The following is a 24,315-nucleotide window of genomic DNA, read 5'->3' as shown; positions in this document are numbered from 1 at the left end:
GCTAGCATGCAGGTACAGCAAACAATAAGGAAGGCAAATGCCATGTTGGCCTTTATTACTTGGGGTTGGAGTATAAGAGTAAGGAAGTCTTGCTACAATTGTACAGGGCCTTGGTGAGACCACACCTGGAGTACTGTGCACAGTTTTGGTCTCCTTATCTAAGGAAGGATATACTTGCCTTGGAGGCGGTGCAATGAAGGTTCACTAGATTGATTCCTGGGATGAGAGGGCTGTCCTATGATGAGAGATTGTGTAGAATGGGCCGATACTCTCTGGAGTTTAGAAGAATGAGAGGTGATCTCATTGAAACATAAAAGATTCTGAAGGGGATTGACAGGGTCGATGCTGAGAGGTTGTTTCCCTTGGCTGGAGTGTCTAGAACTAGGGGGCATAGTCTCAGGATAAGGGGTAGGCCATTTAAGACTGAGATGAGGAGGAATTTTTTCACTCAGAGGGTTGTGAATCTTTGGAATTCTCTGCCCTATAGGGCTGTGAATGTTGAGTCTTTGATTATATATATTCAAGGCTGAGATAGATAGATTTTTGGACTCCAGGGGAATCAAGGGATATGGAGATTGGGCAGGAAAGTGGAGTTGAGGTAAATGATCAGCCATGATCTTATTGAATGGCGGAGCAGGCTCGAGGGGCCATATGGCCTACGCCTGCTCTTATTTCTTACGTTATGTTCTTTAGGATTGTACCATTTAGTTTATATGTCCTCTCCTCATTCTTTCTACCAAAATATATTACTTCACACTTTTCTGTGTTAAATTTCATCAGCCACGTGTCCACCCATTTCACCAGCTGGGCTTTGTCTTCCTGAAGTTTATCACTCTCTTCCTCATTGTTCACTATACTTTCATGTTTTGTGTCATCTACAAATTTTGAAATTGTGCCCTGTACACCCCCAACCAAGTCATAAATATATATCAAGAAAAGCAGTTGTTCTAGAACCGACCCCTGGGGAACATCCATGTTGGATGTACTGTACTTAGATTTCCAGAAGGCATTTGATAAGGTGCCACATCAAAGGTTATTGCGGAAAATAAAAGCTCATGGTGGAGGGGGTAACATATTGGCATGGATAGAAGATTGGCTAGCTAACAGGAAACAGAGAATAGGCATAAATGGGTCATTTTCTGATTGGCAAGATGTAACGAGTGGTGTGCCACAGGGATCAGTGCTGGGGCCTCAACTTTTCACAATTTATATAAATGACTTGGATGAAGGGACCGAAGGTATGGTTGCTAAATTTGCTGATGACACAAAGATAGGTAGGAAAGTAAATTGTGAAGAGGACATAAGGAGGCTACAAAGTGTTATAGATAAGTTAAGTGAGTGGGCAAAGATCTGGCAAATGGAGTATAATGTGGGAAAATACGAAGTTGTCCATTTTGGCAGGAAGAATAAAAAAGAAGCATATTATCTAAATGGTGAGAGATTGCAGAGCTCTGAGATGCAGAGGGATCTGGGTGTCCTAGTGCATGAATCACAAAAGGTTACAATACTGGTACAGCAAGTAATTAGGAAAGCTAATACTGTAGAATGTTATTGTTTATTGCGAGGGGAATTGAATACAAAAGTAGGGAGGTTATGCTTCAGTTATACAGGGCATTGGTGAGACCACGTCTGGAGTACTGTGTACAGTATTGGTCTCCTTATTTAAGGAAGGAGGTAAATGCTTTGGAAGCAGTTCAGAGAAGGTTTACTAGACTAATACCTGGAATAGGTGGGTTGTCTTATGAGGAAAGGCTGGACAGGCTAGGCTTGTATCCGCTGGAGTTTAGAAGAGTAAGAGGTGACTTGATTGAAACATATAAGATCCTGAGGGGTCTGGACAGGGTGGATGTGGAGAGGATGTTTCCTCTTGTGGGAGAATCTAGAACTAGGGGTCACTGTTTAAAAATAAGGGGTCGCCCATTTAAGTCAGAAATGAGGAGAAATTTTTTCTCACAGAGGGTCATGAGTCTTTGGAACTCTCTTCCTCAGAGAGCGGCAGAAGCAGAGTCTTTGAATATTTTTAAGGCAGAGGTAGACAGATTCTTGGTAAGCAAGGGGGTGTAAAGTTATCGGGGGTAGGCGGGAATGTGGAGTAATCAGATCAGCCATGATGTTATTGAATGTCGGAGCAGGCTCGAGGGGCCGAGTGACCTACTCCTGCTCCTAATTCGTATGTTCATAACACCACTGTATACCTTCCTCCAGTCCAAAAAACAACCGTTTGCCACTACTCTCTGTTTCCTGTCACTTAGCCAATTTCGTATCCATGCAGCCACCGTCCCTTTTGTTCCATGGGCTTCAACTTTATTGTCAAGCCTATTAGGTGTTGCTTTGTTGAGCGCATTTTGGAAATCCATGTACACTACATCAACCGCATTACCTTCATCAACCCTCTCTGTTACCTCATCAAAAAACTCGATCAAGTTGGTTAAACATGATTTGTCTTTAACATATTCGTGCTGGATTTTCTTAATTAATCCAGACCTATCCAAGTGACTGTTAATTTTGTCCCTGATTACTGTTTCTAAAAGCTTCCCCACTTCCGAGGTTAAACCGACTGATCTGCAGTTACTAGGTTTATCTTTACACCCTTTTAGGAACAATGGTGTAACATTTACAATTCTCCAGTCATCTGGCACCACCCCCATATCTATGGAGGATTGGAATATTATGGTCAGTACCTCCATGACATCCGCCCTCAATTCCCTCAGCATCCTAGGATGCATCCCATTCGCTCCTGGTGATTTATCTACTTTAAGTACAGCCAGCCTTTCTAATACCTCTTCTTTATCAATTTTTATCCTATCAAGTGTCTCCACTACCTCCTCCTTCACTATGTCTATGGCAGCATCCTATTCCTTGGTGAAGACAGATGCAAAGTACGCATTTAGTGCCTCAGCCATACCCTCTGCCTCCATGCATTGGTCTCCTTTTTGGTCCCTAATCAGTCCCACCCCTCCTCTTACTACCCTTTTACTACTTATATGCCTATAGAAGTCTTTTGGATTAACTTTTATGTTGGCTGCCATTCTATTCTCATACCCTCTCTTTGTCCTTCTTATATTCTTTTTCACTTCTCCTCTGACCTTTCTATATATAGCCTGATTCTCAGATGTATTTGCAACCTGACATCTGTCTTACGTGCTCTTTTTCTGCGTCATCATATTCTCTATCTGTTTCGTCATCCAGGGAGCCCTGACTTTAGTTGCCCTGCCTTTCCTCCTAGTGGGAATGTACCTCAACTATACCTGAACTATTTCCTCTTTAAAGGCAGCCCACTGTTCCATTACAGTTTTGCCTGCCAATCTTTGATTCCAGTTTATCCGGGCAAGATCCATTCTCATCCCACTGAAATTGGCTTTTCCCCAGTTGAACATTTTAAAGTGTGACGTCAGGCTGTGTCCCGTGTTTTAATTTGTAAAAGGGCTTGGTACTTGAAGGCTGTTCGTAGTTCATAATTTGTGAGTTCCGTCATTTCAGAGTGCCTCTTGTATCTTTTTCAATGTTAGTTATTTGGGTCTCTCAATAAGTGTTTTTTGCGAGTGTCCATTTATACAGGTTTCACTGCATGTGCATTAGTAATAACGTCACCTCATCGACTTAACTTAATTAGAAAGGGAAAGATGGACACACTTTCAAATATATCTATTGAATACATAGCTCAAAAATGTCACATATAAACAGACTTGATTTATAACATGCACACACCATTATTTGTTAAAGCCTATTCACTACACTCATGCCTATGCTAGCTAGCTGCTGTATAAAGCTAAGGATATGGGCCCAGGCAATACACCAAAGCTAGACTCTCTTGCCCAAACAAACATAGGGTTACTGGCTGAGCTAACATGGAAGAAGCTTCTCTCCTAAATTCATTAAATGCACCCCAAGGGAGGACTCAACCAAAGGACTAAATATTGGTCTGATCAACTTGAGTCAAGTCTATGCAGGTTCTTAAAGGGAGAGGGGAATCTAATTACAGTAACACGGAAACCATACCAGAATGCAGAAGCATTTGATTGGGGGTGGGGGTGGGGGTGGGGGAGGGGGAGGGGGGCAGGAGAGATAAAATAAAGGGCAGAAGAACCATAAACATATTCAATATGTAGACAAATGTAAATATGGCCACTTATACTCCAGGTGGATCAATTATATTCCTGACAAAAATATTTATCAAGAACTTGGCTGATGTAACAGCATTCTAAAAAAGAACTGCACTGAGAATGTGCTTGCTATGCATGTCAATGAGTCACAATTTGTATCTTAACACAGGTTATGCACAACAGTTTAGAACCAGATTAGCATCAGTGGCCATTAATACCCAGAAAATGTGTCTTACTTAATCAGTAGGAGTGTTTAACTGACTATAGTCAAAGTGGATTAAAGTACACTTGAGCAGAATTGTGCATGCAAGATTGTCGAGTAACAGGTAGCATGCATATTCAAATGAGATGACCACTGTGCACGCAGCATACAGCAATATCCCACCTGCTGTAGTCGACTCCTCTCCATCTGCAGCTGTTGGCATTAAACATAGAGTCATTAAATGGCTAGATCAAAACACTATACAGCTATCAGCTAAAGTACTCATGCATGGATTTTTGCAACACATAATCATCTATGGCTACTTCCAATCTAAAAACATTCAAACAAACACTTATAAATAGTCCAAGTTACTTTAATTGTCAAATTAATAAAGTTCAATTACAATGGTAATACAAAACAATCTGACATTTAAACTCAAGTCTAAACTTTTTAACCCATTAAATAATTGATGCCATTATCAGAATATGTTTGCAAACTCTGTTTATAGAATAAAGGATGGTTTCCCTGAACTTTATTAGCATTTCTATTCAAAGCCTGCAGGAATTGCAGGAGCACACACTGGGATAGACAGGGGTTTGTTTCTACACGTGGTGAGCCTGAGACTGTGCAGGATTGCAGCAATGGGCTGGTAATGCCCACCGCCAGCCCCCTGCCCATGCTGGGCTTGTCGCTGGCCGTTCTTTCCTTGCCTGCCACATGTAAACGCTGGTGGCTTAGGGAGAGGGGCCCAGCCTCCCAGCCCATTTTCTCACCTCCACCCCAGGTGTGGCTGCGCTCCGGAGTTATCCGGTGGAAGGTGATGGTAGGAGGATCAGTGAGGCCCCGAAGTTTTCTGATGTAGGCAGAGAGATGCCTTCTCTCCCTCCATTTAATCCCATACACCTGCCGTTGTAGGCCCGATTCTCACCTGAGGCCTACCAAAGCCGTGGCTGAGATTTTACACCCGAGCTCTTCTTCCCTTTTAACTGCTGTTCTGGAGCTGCAGCCGAGGTTCTGGGATTTTCCAGCCTTTCAGTGGCAGGCTTCCTCTTCACAGTGGAAATCCCATTGGGAGTCCATACTGCATAACTAATAACTCCCTATCCAAGGAAATGGACTGGGATGGAGTAGGAGATACGGACGGAAGTCCTGCCTTGTCACTACTGTACCCCAAAGCTGAAAATTCTGCCTGGTATGTTATATTGTTAGTAAAATTAAAGCCCATGGGATTAAAGGGACAGTGGTGCATGAATACAAAACTGGCTAAGGGACAGAAAGCAGAGAGTAGTGGTGAATGATTGTTTTTCAGGCTGGAGGGAGGTGAAAAGTAGTGTTCCCCAGGGGTCGGTGTTGGGACCACTGCTTTTCTTGATACATATTAATGACCTGCACTTGGGTATACAGGGCACAATTTCAAAGTTTGCAGATGATACGAAACTTGGAAATGCAGTAAACAATTAGGAGGATAGTAACAAACTTCAGGAGGGCATAGACAGACTGGTGAAATGGCAGACACGTGGTAGATGAAATTTAATGCTGAGAAGTGTGAAGTGATACATTTTGGTAGAAAGAATGAGGAGAAGCAATATAAACTAAATGGTGCAATTTTAAAGGGACACAAATCTTTGAAGATGGCAGGACAAGTTGAGAAGGCGATTAAAAAAGCATATGGGAACCTTGGCTTTATTAATAGAGGAATAGAGTACAAAAGCAAGGAAATTATGCTAAATCTTTATAAAACACGGATTAGTCCTCAGCTAGAGTATTCTGTTCAATTCTGGGCACCACACTTTAGGAAGGATGTCAAGGCCTTGGAGAGGGTGCAGAAGAGATTGACAAGAATGGTACCAGGGATGAGGGACTTCAGTTATGTGGTGAGACTGGAGCAGCTGGGGCTGTTCTCCTTAGAGCAGAGAAGGTTAAGAGGAGATTTGAAAGAGGTGTTAAAATCATGAATGATTTTGATGGAGTAACTAAGGAGAAATTGTTTCCAGTGGCAGAAGGGTCAGTAACCAAAGGACACAGATTTAAGGTGATTGACAAAAGAACCAGAGGCGACATGAGGAAACATTTTATAACACAGCGAGTTGTTGTGATCTGGAATGCACTGCCTGAAAGGGTGGTGGAAGCAGATTCAATAGTAACATTCAAAAAAGTATATGATAAATACTTGAAGGGAAATATTTTACAGGGCTGCGGGGAGAGAGCAGAGGAGTGGGATTAATTGTATATTTCTATTAAAGAGCCAGCACATGCATGATTGGCGAATTGACTCCTTCTGTGCTGTATCATTCGGTGGTTCTATTATATGAAAGGAAATCTCTACAATTCAGAGTTGCATCAGAATAACTTCAAACTTGTACTTTTCCCTTACAATTAATTTAGAGGCAGTGGTGCGAAAACAAACATTTCTCAGTTGGCTATCTAAAACTGAAATTCCAAAGCCTAGGTTCAAATTTAATGAAATGTAAGGTTGTGACCCTTACACATATGGAAAAAAATGGAGATTTTACTTAGCAATTAGAATTCTTGTGTAATGACAATCTTCTGTGCTGCAGTCATATTCCTGATTACTTAAAGAACGTATCACAAGCCATGAACTTTAATATTTCTGAACTTGTCATTCATATACTGAAATTGTAGAATCATAGAACAGTACAGCACAGAAGGAGGCCATTTGGCCCATTGAGTCTGCACCGCCTCTTTTGAAGAGCAGTCCAGTTGATCCTTCAGCCATTGGAAACAGTTTCACTTTATTTACTCTATCTAAACCCTTCATGATTTTAAACACCTCTATCAAATCTCCTCTTAGTCTTTTCTGCTCCAAGGAGAATAATCCCAGCTTCTCCAATCTATCCATGTAACTGTAATTGCTCAACCCTGGAACCATTCTAGGAAATCTCTTCTGTACCCTTCCTAAAGTGTGGTGCCCAGTGTTGTATCCGTGAGGTCTGGGGACCACTAACACAACAAGATTTTGCAAAATGGGACAAACACCCAATTGAGATCCTACATGCGGAATTCTGTAAAAGTATCCTCCGGACTCAAAGGAAAACAGTAAACAACGCATGCAGGGCGGAACTAGGCCAATACCCATTAATAATCACTATCCAAAAAAGAGCCACCAAATTTTGGAATCACCTACAAATGAGCAACCCCCAATGCTATCACTACGACGCCCTGAAATGCCAAGAGCTGACCATAAAGAAGAATACCCTCAGTCAACTAGTCCTGGGACTCAGTGAAGTAACTAATAACAATACTAACAATAACCAGCCCCAGGACAGTGACAGGGTAACACAAAGAATTCGACCCAACACAATCGTCGCTAAGCAAAAGGAAAAATATCTGTCATATTGGGCAGAAACAACAAAAACCCAAAGCAAACTCAATTGCTACTTGGCCCTAAACAGACAATACAACATAGCTGATTACCTGACCATGGTAAAGGATAACAAACTGAGAAGAACCTTGACAAGGTACAGACTTAGCGAACATAGCCTAGTGATCGAAAAAGGCAGACACAGGCAGACCAGGCTGCCAAGAGAAGACAGGATATGCTCTCACTGCAGTCAGGGAGTAGTTGAGACAGAGATGCACTTCCTCACAGCCTGTGGAAAATATCAGGGCATCAGAGAGAATTTCTATCAAAAATTCTCACAAATATGCCCTGAATTCAGAAATCTGACTGACAACCAAAAACTCCCATTCCTACTGGGGGAGGAGAGAAGCTGTGTAACACTGGCGGCACACTATGTTACAGCTTGCCATGAACAGAGGGACAACCAGTAAACTAAGACAAGAGTATATATAAACAAGGCGAAAATATATTTATAAACTCAGGGATATACCTGTTTATACACTGTATGAATGGAACCGCGTTTATGTGTTCAACCATAAATGTATTTTGATGCTTTGGCAACATAAGATGTACCTTATCATGCCAATAAAGCGATTTGTATTGTATTGTAATGGAGACACGGAATGCAGGAGTTGGTTTAACAGGTGTTTACTGAACAAAGTCTGGAGGTGAACTAAAAGATACAAGACGCTACACAGGCTTATATACCCGAGTGGTCACTACCGGTATTACAGTACACAGGGGCTCTTAAAGGTACATACACTACAATTCCTCCCCTTTTAGATAATTAGTAAATGACATTTTAAGTAATCATTAATTAACATGTTTACAAGAACAATAATCTACACATTTGCTGCAGTTAATCAATTATAAGTCAGTCTCTCTGGAGGCTTCCTGACTCGGTCCGGATAACGCCTCGGTGGTGTAGTAGTTTTTGGTGGTGTCGTAGGTTCTTTTGGCAAGGTCGATTCGGCTTGAATGCTAGTGTCGGGTTCATCTGGTTCCAGTACCACCGGATCAGAGGTAGATACTATGGGTATCTCTGCTTCATCATTAGGCGTATAGGGTTGTGGTGTTGGTTGTCCCTTTTCGGATGACTCTATGATCTGGTCAGCATGGCACCTTATTATGCTTTCACCAATGTCCACGGTATACATCAGCGGTCCTAGTCATGTGCAAATAGTTCCAGGCTGCCATTTCTCGGTACGGTAGTCCCGGGCCAAAACTTGTTGACCTATCTGGAAGGTTCTAGTTGGCCTTTCATTCATGCCTTGAAATTGCCGGTTCTCTACGTCCCTTCTGATGTTTGGCTTGATCAAATCCAGCCGGCATCTTAGTCTTCTATTGAAAAACATCATGGCGGGAGTTTGGTTTGTAACCACATGTGTTGCATTCCTGTATGCAAACAAGAAGTTATCTACCTTATGTTGTAGATTTATGTCTTCATTACCCATGGCCTTTATGGCCTTCTTGAAGGTCTGGACAAACCTTTCAGCTAATCCATTGGTGGCGGGATGGTATGGGGCGGACGTGTAATGCTTAACCCCATTGTTTTTTAAGAACTTCCTGAATTCTTCGGACACAAATTGCGGTCCATTATCAGAACAGATCTGTTCAGGCAGCCCATTCCTGGCAAATATGGTCCTTAATACTGTGATGATTTTTTCCGTGGTGGTGGAGGACATCTTTATTACCTCCGGCCACTTGGAGTGTGCATCAACCGCGATTAAGAACATTGAGTCCATAAATGGACCAGCAAAGTCGATATGTACCCTTTGCCATGGAGATGAGGGCCACTCCCATGGATCTAGAGGGGCTTGTGGTGGGGCGTTTTGGACCTTCTGGCATCCTAGACAGCTCTTGGTCATTTCTTCGATGTCTCCATCGATACCTGGCCACCACACAAACGCTCTGGCTAGGTTCTTCATTTTCACTCCACCCAGATGCCCCTCGTGAAGCTCCTTTAGCACTTTATCCTGGAGTTTGGGTGGAATCACCACTCTGGATCCACACATCAAGGTTCCTCGGCACACTGACAGCTAGCTGTTCTCTTCTTTGCGAGAATGCTGGCAACAGTGGTTCGCCATGTGCTGGCCATCCCTTCACCGTTAAATCGTAGACTCGTGAGAGAGTCGGGTCATTTCTTGTTCCCTTTTCAATGGTAGAATTTGTTACTGGTAGACATTCTACTATGGTTGAGTGGAACATCTCCACTGGGTCCACTGTAGGTGCCTCTTCTACCGTTGGCAACGGTAGGTGCGATAAACCGTCAGCATTCCCATGCTGTTTTGATCCTTTGTATTCCATGTCATATTGGTGTGCCCCTAGGAAAAGGGACCACCTCTGTAGCCGTTGCGCTGTCATAATGGGAACGCCCTTTTTAGGGTTGAATATGGAGACAAGGGGTTGATGGTCAGTCAACAAGGTAAATTTTTGTCCGTGTAGGTAATGGTTGAATTTCTTCACTCCCCACACCAGGCTGAGTGCTTCCCTGTCGATCTGGGCATAGTTATGCTCAGCTGAGTTCAATGAGCGTGACGCAAAAGCTATCGGCCGCTCTGAGCCATCAGGGAATCTATGCGATAATACCGCTCCTACGCCGTAAGGGGATGCATCGCACGCCAGTCTGATTGGCAGTGATGGGTTGTAATGAGCCAACACTTCCTTGGACGTGATCAAGCCTTTGCATTTATGGAAGGCACGTTTACAGTCTTCGCTCCATTTCCAAATTACTCCCGTTTGTAGCAGTGCATTAAGAGGGTGCAGAACAGTTGACAAGTTCGGTAAAAATTTATGATAGTAATTTATCAATCCCAGGAACGACCTTAATTGTGAGACATTTTCAGGTGCTGGGGCTTTTATGGCCGCTTCAATTTTTTCAGGTGACTTATGCAACCCTTCTTCGTTAATTATATGGCCACAATATGATATTTGTTTCTGGAAAAATTCGCACTTGGGACGATTTGCTCATAGGCCCCGTTCTCTCAGCCTAGTGAGCACCTGCTCCAAATTGGCAAGGTGCTCGTTGTCGTTTTCTCCTGTTACAAGGATGTCGTCTAGGTAGCATTGAGTCCCCAGAATCCCTTGCAGGACTTGCTCCATAGCTCTTTGCCAGATAGCTGGAGCTGATGCTACTCCGAAAACCAGTCGATTGTACTGGTACAGGCCTTTGTGTGTGTTTATCGTGAGATACTTTTTAGAGGCCTCCTCAACTTCCATCTGTAGATATGCCTGTGCCAAGTCAATTTTGGTGAAACGTTTCCCTCCGGATAGTGAGGCGAAAATATCTTCTATCCTTGGAAGAGGATACTGTATCGTGTGAAGGACCGGGTTTACAGTCACCTTGAAGTCCCCGCAGATGTGAATTTTTCTCTGTTCTTCAGATTTATCATTATTCAACGTTTTCTTCATGACCGGGACGATGGGTGTTGCCCACTCGCTCCAATCTACCTTGGATAACACCTGCTTTTTCCAAATTCTCCAGCTCTGCCTCGACTGCTGGACGAATTGCGTATGGCACCGGCCTTGCCTTAAAAAACTTGGGAATTGCCGCATCTTCCACTTTTATTGAGGCGGTGACGCCTTTCAAGGTTCCTAGTTCCTGTTGAAACACTTCTTTGGCGTTAGCCAAGATGTCTTTTAATCGTTCAGGTATGACGTCATCATCATTTTTTTTCTTACTGGTCACCGTCAGTGCCTGAATGGAGTGCCAGTCTAAACGTATCTTCCTGATCCATTCACGTCCCAACAACGGTGGACCACCATCTTGCAGAACGTATAAATACAATTTCTGTATTTCCTTGCCGTTGTATACAACAGGCACCTTTATTTTCCCTCTGGGGTATACTTTCTGCCCCGTATATGTCTTCAAGATAATGGATGAGTCTTTCAAAGGTATATGCGGAAATAGCCGCTCGTAATCCCGTCGACTTATGACGGTCAGAGCTGATCCTGTATCTAGCTCCATTTTAACTGGGGACCCCGCTATCATGAGGGTAACCCAAATGGTCTGGTAATCTTCTTTGGCAATTACATTATGTAATTTGAGACAGCTTAGTCTCTTGTTTCCGGAGTCGCTATCGCTCTTCTGGTCTTCGGAGCTACTGTCCGTCATCATTTGTACCTTTCTGTACTTTTCCATATTGATTTTTTTTCTGTCAGCGGATTTTTTGTTTCCAGGTCGGCAAACACGTGCAATGTGTCCCATCTTTCCGCATTGCCTGCATGCTTTGTCCTTGAACCAGCAGTCCCTCTGGTCATGGGTGGATCTGCCACAGCGATAACATCTCTCGAAACCCCGTGTCATTTCATGGGTGCCGAAGTCCTGTGGCTTTTGCTGTATCTCTGCAGCTCCTCTTGCTGCTGCTTCGTATGATACAGCCACACTGAAAGCCTTGTCCAGTGTCAAATCTTTCTCAGAAAGTAGCCTTTTCTGTGTTCCTTCACTTAGGAGACCGCAGACGAATTTGTCTCGTAGAGAATCTGCCAGTCCTGCCCCGAATTGGCAGTGCTTTGACAGCTTTCTTAATTCGGTGAGGTAATCAGCGTTACTTTCATTCTTGTGCTGATTTTTCCTGAAGAATTTGAATCATTCTGCTATCAGCAGCGGTGTTGGGTTTAAGTGCTCCTGTAGGGTATCAACAATCTCCTTAAAATTCTTGTCCATCGGTTTGGCTGAAGTGATTAAGTTTTGTAACAGCCCGTATGTCCTTGTGCCCATCAGATTTAGAAGTACCGATGCCTTTTTATCATCCTCTACTTCATTCGCTATGCAATATACCTCCACTCTTTCCACATATGTGGTCCAATCCTCTATATCACTATCGAAAGCAGTAGTATTGCCAGTCTTAGGCATCCTGAAAATCAAAAATGGCGCCTTCCGCGCTTTCCTTTCTTCCCTGCCGAGAAAAAATGGCGCCTCCCGCGCTTTCCCGCCGCTGCCGCTGCTGACAAAGCTGTTCTCCGCGGTTTTTATCTACGCAGATATTTTTAATAGTTGGAGACTTGTTCCCGCCGGACTCTCTGGGACTTTTCCCTCCCTCTGCTTGGTCCGAATGCCGACCTGCTTTGCAGCGCCGGCTGTCTCCCGAGTGCTCCACCCTCCGTCTCTGTTTGCCTCCGCCTTCGCTGCTCGGCCCCGCTGCAGAGCCACCCGATTGAGCCCCAGCCCGCCGCCCAGGAAGGATTAGTGCAGTACCTGCCACCAGCCCAGCTAGCTGGTGAAACCACAGTTTTTTTTTTTTTTTTCTTCGACCTTCGTCTGAGGAATCGATCTCCTTGAGGTGCTGCCGAATTGCAGGTAAGTCCGTTTCCAATTCGTCGCCACTGTTGTATCCGTGTGTTAATGGAGACACGGAATGCAGGAGTTGGTTTAACAGGTGTTTACTGAACAAAGTCTGGAGGTGAACTAACAGATACAAGACACTATATAGGCTTATATACCCGAGTGGTCACTACCGGTATTACAGTACACAGGGGCTCTTAAAGGTACATACACTACACCCAGAATTGGACACAATACTCCAGCTGGGGCCTAACCAGTGTTGTATATTGGTTTAGTATATATTCCTGGCTTTTGTACTCTATGCTTCTATTTATAAAGCCCAGGATTCCGTATGCTTTATTAACTGCTTTGTTGACCTGTCCTGCCACCTTCAAAGATTTGTGTACAAACACCCAAAGTCTCTCTCTTCTTACACCCCCTTTAAAACTGTACCATTTTGCATGTAAAAACAGGCACAGTTTTAACTAGCCGGCAGGCAGGAGCAGAATTTCAGGCAGTAGGAAGCCACCGGCTAGGACTGAAGAAACGATCCTCGGTACTCGGGTTAATTCACGGAGAGGCAGTTTCAAGAGTGCCTCACAATCAGTGGGGGGAGGGTTGGGGGGTGAAGCCTGGGGAAGGGGACGCCTAAACTTTCGTTGTGGTGCCCAGAGGAACGCACCTGCTCCTCATGATCAAATTATATACTGCTCTGGTCAGACCACACTGGAGTAATGTGTCCAGTTATGGTCACTGAGATAGAAGGAAGTCAATTAGCCATTGTAACCAGTGCAGGGAAGCACCACAAGGCTGATCCCTAGTCTTAGAGGTATAAGTTATGAGGAAAGTCTGGAGAAACTTGGGCTTTTCAGCATTGAAGGAAAACATCCAAGAGGTGATCTTATAAAAGCTATTTAAGGTAGTAAATGACATAGAAAAGGTAAATATGGAAATGATTTTGACTTCAATGGAAACGAAAATCAGGAGAGGTGTTTAACGGGTGACTGAGCTGATATCGCGCATTTCACACTATCTTCTAAAGTCAAACTCACCCTCATAAAGTGAAACCTCTGGATTCGTTCATGAACTAATTGGATGCTGCAGTGAGAGGACGTTTGGGTCATTCTGGTTGGGCGAACTAAGATCAGCTGAATTGCCTTGCTCATTATGTACATTCCCCCCAAATAAACATGGCATTCTTTAGGTTTTTTGATCAGTGATAGCAAAGTGACAGAGAATCAGAGATGAAAAGAAGAACACTAGGGGGTGATTTTCTGTGGGGCTTCTCCCCCTCCGCCACATGTTTTTTTGTAGTCTGTGTAATGAAGGTACTCCCATTGTACTGTTAGGTAGGGAGTTCCACAATTTTGACCCAGTGACAATGAAGATCGGCGATATATTTCCAAGTCAGGATGGTGTGTGACTTGAAAGGGAACTTGCAGGTGGTGTTGTTCCCAGGCGGCTATTGCCCTTGTCCTTCTAGGTGGACGAGGTCATGGTTTAGTAGGTGTTATCGAAGAAGCCTTGGTGAGTTGCTGCAGTGCATCTTGTAGATGGTACACACTGCAGCCACGGTACGCCAGTGGTGGAGGGAGTGAATGTTTAAAGTGGTGGATGGGATGCCAATCAAGGGGGCTGCTTTGTCCTGGATGGTGCCCAGCTTCTCAAGTGCTGTTGGAGCTGCACTCATCCAGGCAAGTGGAGAGTATTCCATCACACTCCTGACTTGTGCCTTGTAGATGGTGAAAAGGCTTTGGGGAGTCAAGAGGAGAGACACTCGCCACAGAATACCCAGCCTCTGACCTGCTCTTGCAGCCACAGTATGTGTGTGGCTGGTCCAGTTAAGTTTCTGGTCAATGGTGACCCCAGGACGTTAATGGTGGGGGACTTGGTGATGGTAATCCCATTCAATGTCAAGGGGAGGTGGCTAGATTCTCTCTTGATGGAGATGGTCATTGCCTGGCACTTGTGTGATGCAAATGTTACTTGCCACTTATCAGCCTAAGCCTGAATGTTGTCCAGGTCTTGCTGCATGCAGGCACGGACTGCTTTATTATCTGAGGAGTTGCAAATGGAATTAACACTGTGCAATCATCAGTGAACATCCCATTTCTGACCATATGATGGAGAGAAGATCATTAATGAAGCTGCTGAAAATGGTTGGGCCTAGGACACTGCCCTAAGGAACTTCTGCAGCGATATCCTGAGGCTGAGATGATTGGCCTCCAACAACCACAACCATCTTCCTTTGTGCTAGGTATGACTCCAGCCAGTGGAGAGATTTCCCCATTTCCCATTTACTTCAATTTTACTTGGGTTCCTTGATGCCACACTCGGTCAAATGCTGTCTTGATGTCACTCTCGCCTCACCTCTAGAATTCAGCTCTTTTGTCCATGTTTAGGCAAAGGCTTTAATGAGGTCTAGAGCCAAGTGGTCCTGGTGGAACCCAAACTGAGCATTGGTGAGCAGATTATTGGTGAGTAAGTGCCACTTAATAGTACACTGTTGACAACACCTTCCATCAGTTTGCTGATGATTGAGATTAGGCTGATGGGGTGGTAATTAGCCAGATTGGATTTGTCCTGCTTTTTTGGGGACATGACATACCTGGGCAATGTTTCACTTTGTTGGGTAGATGCAAGTGTTGTAGCTATACTGGAACAGGTTGGCTGGAGGCAAGGCTAGTTCTGGAGCTCAAGTCTTCAGCACTGCAGCCAGGCTGTTGTTGGGACCCATAGCCTTTGTTGTATCCAGTGCGCTCAGCTGTTTCTTGATGTCACGTGGAGTGAATTGAATTGGCTGAAGACTGGCTTCTGTGATGGCGGGGACCTCAGAAGGAGGCCAAGATGGATCATCCACTCGGCACTTCTGGCTGAAGACAGTTGCAAATGCTTCAGCCTTGTCTTTTGCACTCACATGCTGGACTTCGCCATCATTGAGGATGGGGATGTTCATGGAGCCTCCTCCTGTTAGTTGTTTACTTGTCCACCACCATTTACGAATGGATGTGGCAGGACTGCAGAGCTTTGATCTGGTCCATTGATTGTGGGATCACTCAGCCCTGTCTATAGCATGCTGCTTCCACTGTTTAGCATGCATGTATTTCTGTGTTGTAGCTTCACCAGGTTGGCACCTCATTTTTAGGTATGCCTGGTGCTGCTCCTGGCTTGCTCTTCTACACTCCTCATTGAACCAGTGTTGGTACCCTGGCTTGATGATAATGGTAGAGTGAGGGATATGCTGGGCCATGAGGTTACAGATTATTGTGGAATACAATTCTGCTGCTGCTGATGGCCCACAGCACCTCATGGATGCCCAGTTTTGAGCTGCTAGATCTGTTCTGAATCTATCCCATTTATCACAGTGGTAGTGCCACACAACACGATAGAGGGTGTTCTCAGTCTGAAGACGGGACTTCGTCTCCACAAGGACTGTACGGTGGCCACTCCTACCAACACTGTCATGGACAGATGCATCTGCAACAGGTAGATTGGTGAGAACGATGTCAAGTAGGTTTTTCCCTCATGATGGTTCTCTCACCATCTGCTCCAGACCCAGTCTGACAGCTATATTCTTCAAGACCCGGTCAGCTCGGTCAGTAGTGGTGCTACTGAGCCACTCTTGGTGATGGACATTGAAGTCCTCCAACCAGAGTATATTCTGTGCCCTTGTTACCCTTAATGTTTCTTCCAGGTGGTGTTCAACATGGAGAAGTATTGATTCAACAGCTGAGGGAGGGCGGTAGGTGGTAATCAGCAGGAGGTTTCCTTGCCCATGTTTGACCTGATGCTATGAGACTTCATGGGGTCTGGAGTCAATGTTGAGGAGTCAAATTAGAGAGTTAAATGCGTGGCTCAAAGGCTGGTGTGGGAGAAATGGGTTTTGCTTCCTGGGACACTGGCACCAGTACTGGGGCAGGAGGGAGCTGTTCCGTTGGGACAGGCTTCACTTGGCCAGTGCTGGGACTAGAGTCCTGGCGGATCATATAACTAGGGCTGTAGAGAGGGCTTTAAACTAACTAGTGGGGGGGAGGTTCCTAGAGAGCAAATAATAAAATTAACAACAGAGAAGGTCATAGACTTAGGTAGAAGTGGGGAAATTAAAAACCAGAGCGTGTCTGGAAGGGGCAGAAGGTATGGAGTAAAAGGTAAAGTAATAAAAAGGGCAAAAGCAGGAACTAAGTGTCACAAAACATATTTGAAAGTTTTCTATCTGAATGCACGTAGCATTCGTAACAAAATAGACGAGTTAATGGCACAAATAACTACATATGGGTATGATCTTGTGGCCATTACAGAAACATGGCTGCAGGGTGACAATGCCTGGGAATTAAACATACCAGGTTATTTAACGATCAGGAAGGACAGGCAGGAAGGAAGGGGAGGTGGGGTGGCTATGTTAATAAAGGAAGGAATCACTGTAATACAGAGAAATGATATTGGGTCAAAAGATCAGGGTAATGAAACAGTTTGGGTGGAGGTAAGGAATAATAAGGGGAAAAAAACACTAGTGGGCGTAGTCTATAGGCCTCCAAACAGTTGCAACTCTGTTGGACGGAGTATCAATCAGGAAATAGTTGAGGCTTGTAATAAGGGAGCATCTATAATTATGGGGGATTTTAACTATCATATTAATTGCACAAATCAAATTGGGCAGGGCTGCCTTGAGGATGAGTTCATTGAATGTATTAGGGATGGGTTTCTTGAGCAGTATGTAACTGAACCGACCAGGGGGCAAGCAACCTTAGATCTGGTCCTCTGTAACGAGACAGGATTAATTAAAAATGTCCTAGTTAAGGATCCCCTTGGAATGAGTGTCCATAACATGGTTGAATTCCATATTCAATTAGAGGGTGAGAAGGTTGGATCTCAAATAAGCGTGCTAAGCTTGAATAAAGGAGACTATGAAGGTATGAGAGCGGAATTGAGTAGAGTGGATTGGGAAAATAGATTAAAGGGTAAGACGATACATGATCAGTGGTGTACATTTAAGGAGTTATTTTGCAACTTCCAAAAAAAAAAATATTCCACTGAGAAGAAAAGGGTGTAAAAGAAAAGACAGCCATCTGTGGCTAAGTAAAGAAATTAAGGATAGTATTCGATTAAAAACAAGGGCATATAAGGTAGCCAAATCTAGTGGGAGGTAGAGGATTCGGAAAACTTTAAAAGACAGCAAAAAATAACAAAAAGATTGATTAAGAAAGGGAAGATAGATTATGAAAGTAAATTAGCAAAAAATATAAAAACAGATAGTAAGAGTTTTTATAGTTATATAAAAAGAAAAAGGGTGGCTAAAGTAAATGTTGGTCCCTTAGAGGATGAGACCGGGAAATTAATGGTGGGAATTATGGAGATGGCAAAAACACTGAATGAATATTTTGTATCAGTCTTTACAGTAGAAGACACTAAGAATATCCCAACACTGGACAAGCAGGGGGCTATAGGGGGGGAGGAGCTAAACACGATCAAAATCACTAAGGAAGTGGTACTCGGTAAAATAAAGGGACTCAAGGCGGATAAATCACCAGGTTCTGATGGCTTACATCCTAGGGTCTTGAGGGAAGTGGCGGTAGGGATTGTGGATGTATTGGTAATAATTTTCCAAAACTCCCTGGACTCAGCAAAGCTCCCGGCAGACTGGAAAACTGCTAATGTAACACCCTTATTTAAAAACGGCAGTAGACAGAAGGCTGGAAACTATAGACCGGTTAGCCTAACATCTGTGGTAGGTAAAATATTGGAGTCCATTATTAAGGAGACAGTAACAGGACATTTGGATAATCATAATTTAATAGGACAAAATCAGCATGGTTTTATGAAGGGGAAGTCATGTTTGACAAATTTGCTGTAGTTCTTTGAGGAAGTAACATATAGGGTGGATAAAGGGGAACCAGTGGATGTAGTGTATTTAGACTTCCAAAAGGCATTTGACAAGGTGCCACACAAAAGATTATTGCTTAAGATAAAAAATCACGGGATTGGGGGTAATATTCTGGCATGGATAGAGGATTGGCTATCTAACAGAAGGCAGAGAGTTGGGATAAATGGTTCATTCTCAGACTGGCAATCAGTAACTAGTGGTGTTCCGCAGGGGTCAGTGCTGGGTCCCCAACTCTTTACAATCTATATTAACGATTTGGAGGAGGGGACCGAGTGTAACATATCAAAGTTTGCAGATGATACTAAGATGGGAGGGAAAGTAGTGAGTGAGGAGGACATAAAAAACCTGCAAGGGGACATAGACAGGCTAAGTAAGTGGGCAGAGATTTGGCAGATGGAATACAATACTGGAAAGTGTGAGGTTATGCACTTTGGCAGGAAAAATTGTAGAGCAAGTTATTATCTTAATGGCAAGAAACTGGAAAGTACTGAAGTACAAAGGGATCTGGGGGTCCTGGTGCACGAAACTCAAAAGGTTAGTATGCAGGTGCAGCAAGTGATTAAGAAGGCCAATGGAATGTTGGCTTTCATTGCTAGGGGGATAGAATATAAAAATAGGGAGGTATTGCTTCAGTTGTACAAGGTATTGGTGAGACCGCACCTGGAATACTGCATACAGTTTTGGTGTCCATACTTAAGAAAAGACATACTTGCTCTTGAGTCAGTACAAAGAAGGTTCACTCGGTTAATCCCGGGGATGAGGGGATGGACATATGAGGAGAGGTTGAGTAGATTGGGACTCTACTCATTGGAGTTCAGAAGAATGAGAGGCGATCTTGTTGAAACATATAAGATTGTGAAGGGGTTGGATCGGGTGGATGCGGGGAGGATGTTTCCGATGGTGGGTGAAACTAGAACTAGGGGGCATAGTCTTAGAATAAGGGGCTGCTCTTTCAAAACTGAGATGAGGAGGAACTACTTCACTCAGAGGGTGGTAGGTCCATGGAATATGCTGCCCCAAAAAGCTGTAGAAGCTACATCATTACATAAATTTAAAACAGAAATAGACAGCTTCCTAGAAGTAAAGGGAATTAAGGGTTACGGGGAGCGGGCAGGAATTTGGACATGAGTCTAGGTTCGGATCGGTCATGGCCCTGTGGGTAGCGGAGCAGGCCCAGGGGCCGTGTAGCCTGATCCTGCTCCTATTTCGTGTGTCTAATTCTGTTAGATTCAGGAGATGGCTCTGTGATAGTAGATTGGCGGTAAGGATCAGATCAGCCATGATCTTATTGAATGGCAGAGCAGGCTCGAGAGGCCGATTGGCCTATTCCTGCTCCTATTTCTTATGTTCTTATGTTCTTATGACTCCCAGGGCCACTCCTTCCTGACTGTATACCACTGTGCTGCTGCCTCTGGTAGGTCTGTCCTGCCAGTGGGACAGGACATACCCAGGGATAGTGATGGAGAAGTCTGGGATGTTGGCTGAAAGGTATGATTTTGTGAGTATGACTGTGAGGTTGTTGCTCGACTAGTCTGTGGGACAGCTCTCCCAATTTTGGCACAAGTCCCCAGATGTTAGAGTGGAGGACTTTGCAGGGTTGACTGGGCTGGGTGTGCCTTTGCCGTGTCCGAATCCGATGCTTAGGTTGATGCCGGGTGGTCCATCAGGTTTTATTCTTATTGGCCCAGATTTTATGGGGCCTATAACCGCGTATGCTCGTAAGTGCCGCACAAGTTCTGGGTTTCCGTATGTGCTGCACATGCACGAAAACCTGGAACTTGCAATCTGTTAAGTTTCAACTTGTCAGATCATCCGCATCCCCGGGAAATGGGCATTCGCTGGCGGAGTGTTGGGCTCTTTGCCAAACTACTGCTCAGCGAATGCCCACGAAACTCTTACGCTTGGTAAAAGCAGGTGTAGGGCCTTATTTTTAAAAATCATTTAAACATTTAAAAATCATTAAAATTAGTTTAGGTTATTTTTGGCCCCTTTAAAAATGTTTAAGTTTATTTTTCAAAAATTAAATTTTTATTTTAAATGGTTAATTAAATTGTATTTTTATTAATTTTAAACATGTGGTGATTTATTTTCATTTAACTGGTGTGAAAGTGTGTGTTTTAGGGGATTTCTATTAAGCTTACGGGGATTCTGTACATAAATGGAATCTCCATAAGCATAATGGGAATCCCCCTCTTTGATTGGTTGGGCTGGCCCATGTGATCCCACTTGTGAACCGCGTGTGCCCCTGGGATACGTGGGCCTTTACGCAGGCATATGGCTGCAGGCCCAGGACTGCAAGACTCCAAAGATACGGAGGCACCAGGTAGGTGTGTACTTTTCTTGCAGATCAGAGGCTTTCGAATATAAACAAGCAAGCCTCCGACCACAATTTCAGGTCCACTGTTTTTCCTAGCGGTTTGTTACAGCTATTCAAGAGGGCAGTTAAGAGTCAACCACACAGCTGTGGGTCTGGAGTCCCATATAGGCGAGGCCGGGTAAGGGCGGCAGATCTTCTTCCCTAAAGCACATTAGTTGATGAAGTTCAGCAGAAAACCTGTTGACTCGTGTAAATGGGGTTTCCACCAAAGTTGCAACTGATCCCAGAGGAAATTCATATTTCAAATCTTTTCAGAAGTAACTCTTTTTTCTCCGTTTAACCATATTTACAAAGCAGTGATTAACAGAAATGGGGACAGCTATCCCAATTTTTAGTCAAAATCCATTAAAATAAAAAATGGGGAGAGATGTAAATGGGGCTGGCGATTCATTATCCCCGTGTAGCACTATCACACAAAGTCAAAATTACCCCCAGGTCTCTACTCATCAAATGGTAAAAATACCTATTTGCATACAATGGCAGACATGGTATGATGCAAATGACCTCACTGACTGAACTCACACAGCCGTTTTCACCAGATATAAGAGATTTATAGTAATAATACATCTGTGCAAACTCCCATCCATACAATGGGTTGCCTGAGGGAGTGCTTGCACAGCTGACAAGAATTTAAGGGCTGCACTCTCACCTGTCAGATGAGAGAAGGATTTAAAGCAGCTACATTCCTGCAAAATGTAGCATGCTTGGGCAAAACAGATGACTTTGGACTTATGTTTCCAAAGCATTCCACCACTGGTGGGTTTTCCCCACCCTCTGGATCTGTTGTAGACTAATTGATAGTGACTGATTGCCATGATTAGTCATCAACTGCATTATCGTTATAACCAAGATGGTAGAAAGCAAACTAGGTGGGCCTTGGTCTTTTTCATCTAGCAACTCCTATGTTCCTAAAATGGGGGGTTTCATCCATGCCCATATTCAGATGCAGTGCTTGAAGTCATATTGGGTGAAGAGGGGGAAAGGAGGGGCTGCCCTCTTTGACATGAAGGCCACCATTGGTGATGATGAATGTGAGGCGGTGATAGCAGGTAGTAATGGGGGGGCCAGTGGAGGGGAGAATGAAAGGCAGTGGATGCGATGGGGTGGGGAAGCATGTGGTTGGAGGAGGTGAGGAAATGGAGCCATTGAAAACCACATTTTCCCTACAACTCCCATCCCGAATGTATTTATCAGCTATTTCTGGCTCCTTTCCCCATCACACTATGATAAAGCACCTATTAGCTTCTACAAAAAGGAAAGAAAAAAAAATCAGAGAAAGAAGCAAAAAACAGTTAAGGGGACAGAAAAATTGAGGGTAAGGAAAGAGGCATACACTCAGTACACGGACAGCATGACAAGAGAGAATACAAAGAGATTAGGAGAAAAGTCAAAAAACAATTTAAAAGCAAAAAGGATCATAAAACAAAATAGTAAAATATTTTACAGGCACATTAATAAAAAAAGGAAAGTCAGGATGGGAATAGGGCCACTAAGGGATGGACAGGATAACATCACAGGCAGCGATAGAGAGATGGCAGCAATATTAAATAATTACTTTGCTTCAGTATTTATCAGGGAGACAGAACAGATGGACATGACATCAGATGATGAGATTAGAATTGAGATAACTGGATTTAAAATAAAAAGAGAAATATTAAGTAAACTAATCAAACTCAAAGAGGATAAAACCCCTGGTCCGGATGGATTACATCCACACATTTTAAAAGAATCTAGGGAAGAGATAGCAGAGGGATTACTACACATATTTAATAATTCGTTAGTGCCAGAGGACTGGCAGATAGCTATATTAAGAAGCTAACTTGATAATTATATTAAGAAGGGAGATAGAACATGTCCAGGGACCTATAGACCAGGAAAAATAATGGAATCCCTACTAAAGAAGAAAATAGAAGAACATCTAGAAACCAAAAATGTAATAATCAATAGTCAGCATGGATTTCAAAAGGGAAAGGCTTGCTTGACCAACCTCATTGAATTTATTGAAGAGGTAACAGAGAAAGTAGACAAGGGTAATGTAGTAGATGTAATTTATCTAGATTTTCAAAAGGCCTTTGATAAGGTATGCAAGGATATATCTATCAGAAGAGGATGAACAGCCTGGGGCCAATTTTCTGGCAGCCGTTGGGCGGCTTTTCATACGGCCGGGGGCCGAAAATCGCCGAAAAAGCGGGTCGGGACCCCCCCCACATGATTCCCCGCCCCGTCCGACTTTCGGACCGCCGTTTCTCCACGACCCGCTTCAGTCCCGGCTGTCGCTGGCGGGACTGGTCATCGGCACACTAATGACCAATAATTACCTTGTTGAAGTAGATTTTCCGGGGCCGTTGCGACTTTTGGGCTTTCCCCACATCAAACACGCCTGCGGGGAACCCCGCTGATGAGACCTGGTGTGAAGCTTGCCGGCTTGCTTGCTGTCAGGTGCAGGTCAATCGGAGAAGCTGCAATTTAAAGGGACAGCACTTGTATGTTGAAGGACCTTGTTGTTGCAGGTTTGGGGCTACTTCAAGGCTTAGGCACAGCTGTGGAAGGTTGGAGCCTCACACACTTCTCCAATGCAATCTCCTGGGAAGCCCCTCTCACCACCCTCACTCAGAGCTTCCTCAGCGGAGGCATCTACGAGAAGCATGGGACGCCTTTTTTTCCTTCCCTTCTTGCCATTAGAGGATCTCCAGCAGCAGAGGCGGCAGCAGCAGAACCAGGAACAGCAGGATCAACAACAGGAGCACCAGGCTGCTGCTCACTCACCTGAAGCTGCACAGGCCAGAAGGGGCCAGTGCTTGGAAGTGGCTTGAGAGCACCTTGCTGCGCTTTAGGGGGCCATGGGGACCAGTTTCTGCACTGGCAGTCCTACTCCGAAGGACTTCCATGAAGATCTGGTTTCTCTGTTCAACAGATGGCCAACGCTCCTCAAGAGATGTCATTCTCTTATGAGCACTCACCATGTTTTGCGTACCCTGGCGAGTTATCTCCTCCATGGAGGTTGCCAATGACTCCACAAAGGCTCTGCTCATGCTCAGTATGGACTCCTCCATTCGCTCCACACTCGCAGCGACCCTGGAGACAAAACCTGCCAGAGACTCCTGCATCTGTGCATGGAGATCCATCAC

General features: G+C 44.2%; 1 protein-coding gene across 4 annotated transcripts in view; it reads right to left on the bottom strand.

Moving 5' to 3' along the window:
• Window positions 1-24,315, bottom strand: part of LOC147124559 (EGF-like repeat and discoidin I-like domain-containing protein 3) — a 367,544-nt gene that overhangs the window by 199,636 nt on the left and 143,593 nt on the right. For 3 of the 4 annotated variants that reach the window (XM_085989340.1, XM_085989352.1, XM_085989355.1), the window contains exon 3: window positions 4,489-4,518. The exons of the other annotated variant lie outside the window; for it this stretch is intronic. In XM_085989340.1, the coding sequence (XP_085845466.1) occupies window positions 4,489-4,518 (30 nt within the window). The remainder of the gene's footprint in view (window positions 1-4,488; window positions 4,519-24,315) is intronic. 4 annotated transcript variants of the gene reach the window in all.

The sequence above is a fragment of the Somniosus microcephalus genome, chromosome 1 (assembly GCF_052327205.1).
Source record: "Somniosus microcephalus isolate GS21.2 chromosome 1, FLI_Smic_1.0, whole genome shotgun sequence".
In the NCBI taxonomy this organism is placed as follows: domain Eukaryota; kingdom Metazoa; phylum Chordata; class Chondrichthyes; order Squaliformes; family Somniosidae; genus Somniosus; species Somniosus microcephalus.
Note: the sequence above shows the minus strand (reverse complement) of the source record. Positions and strands in the feature narration are given on the sequence as shown.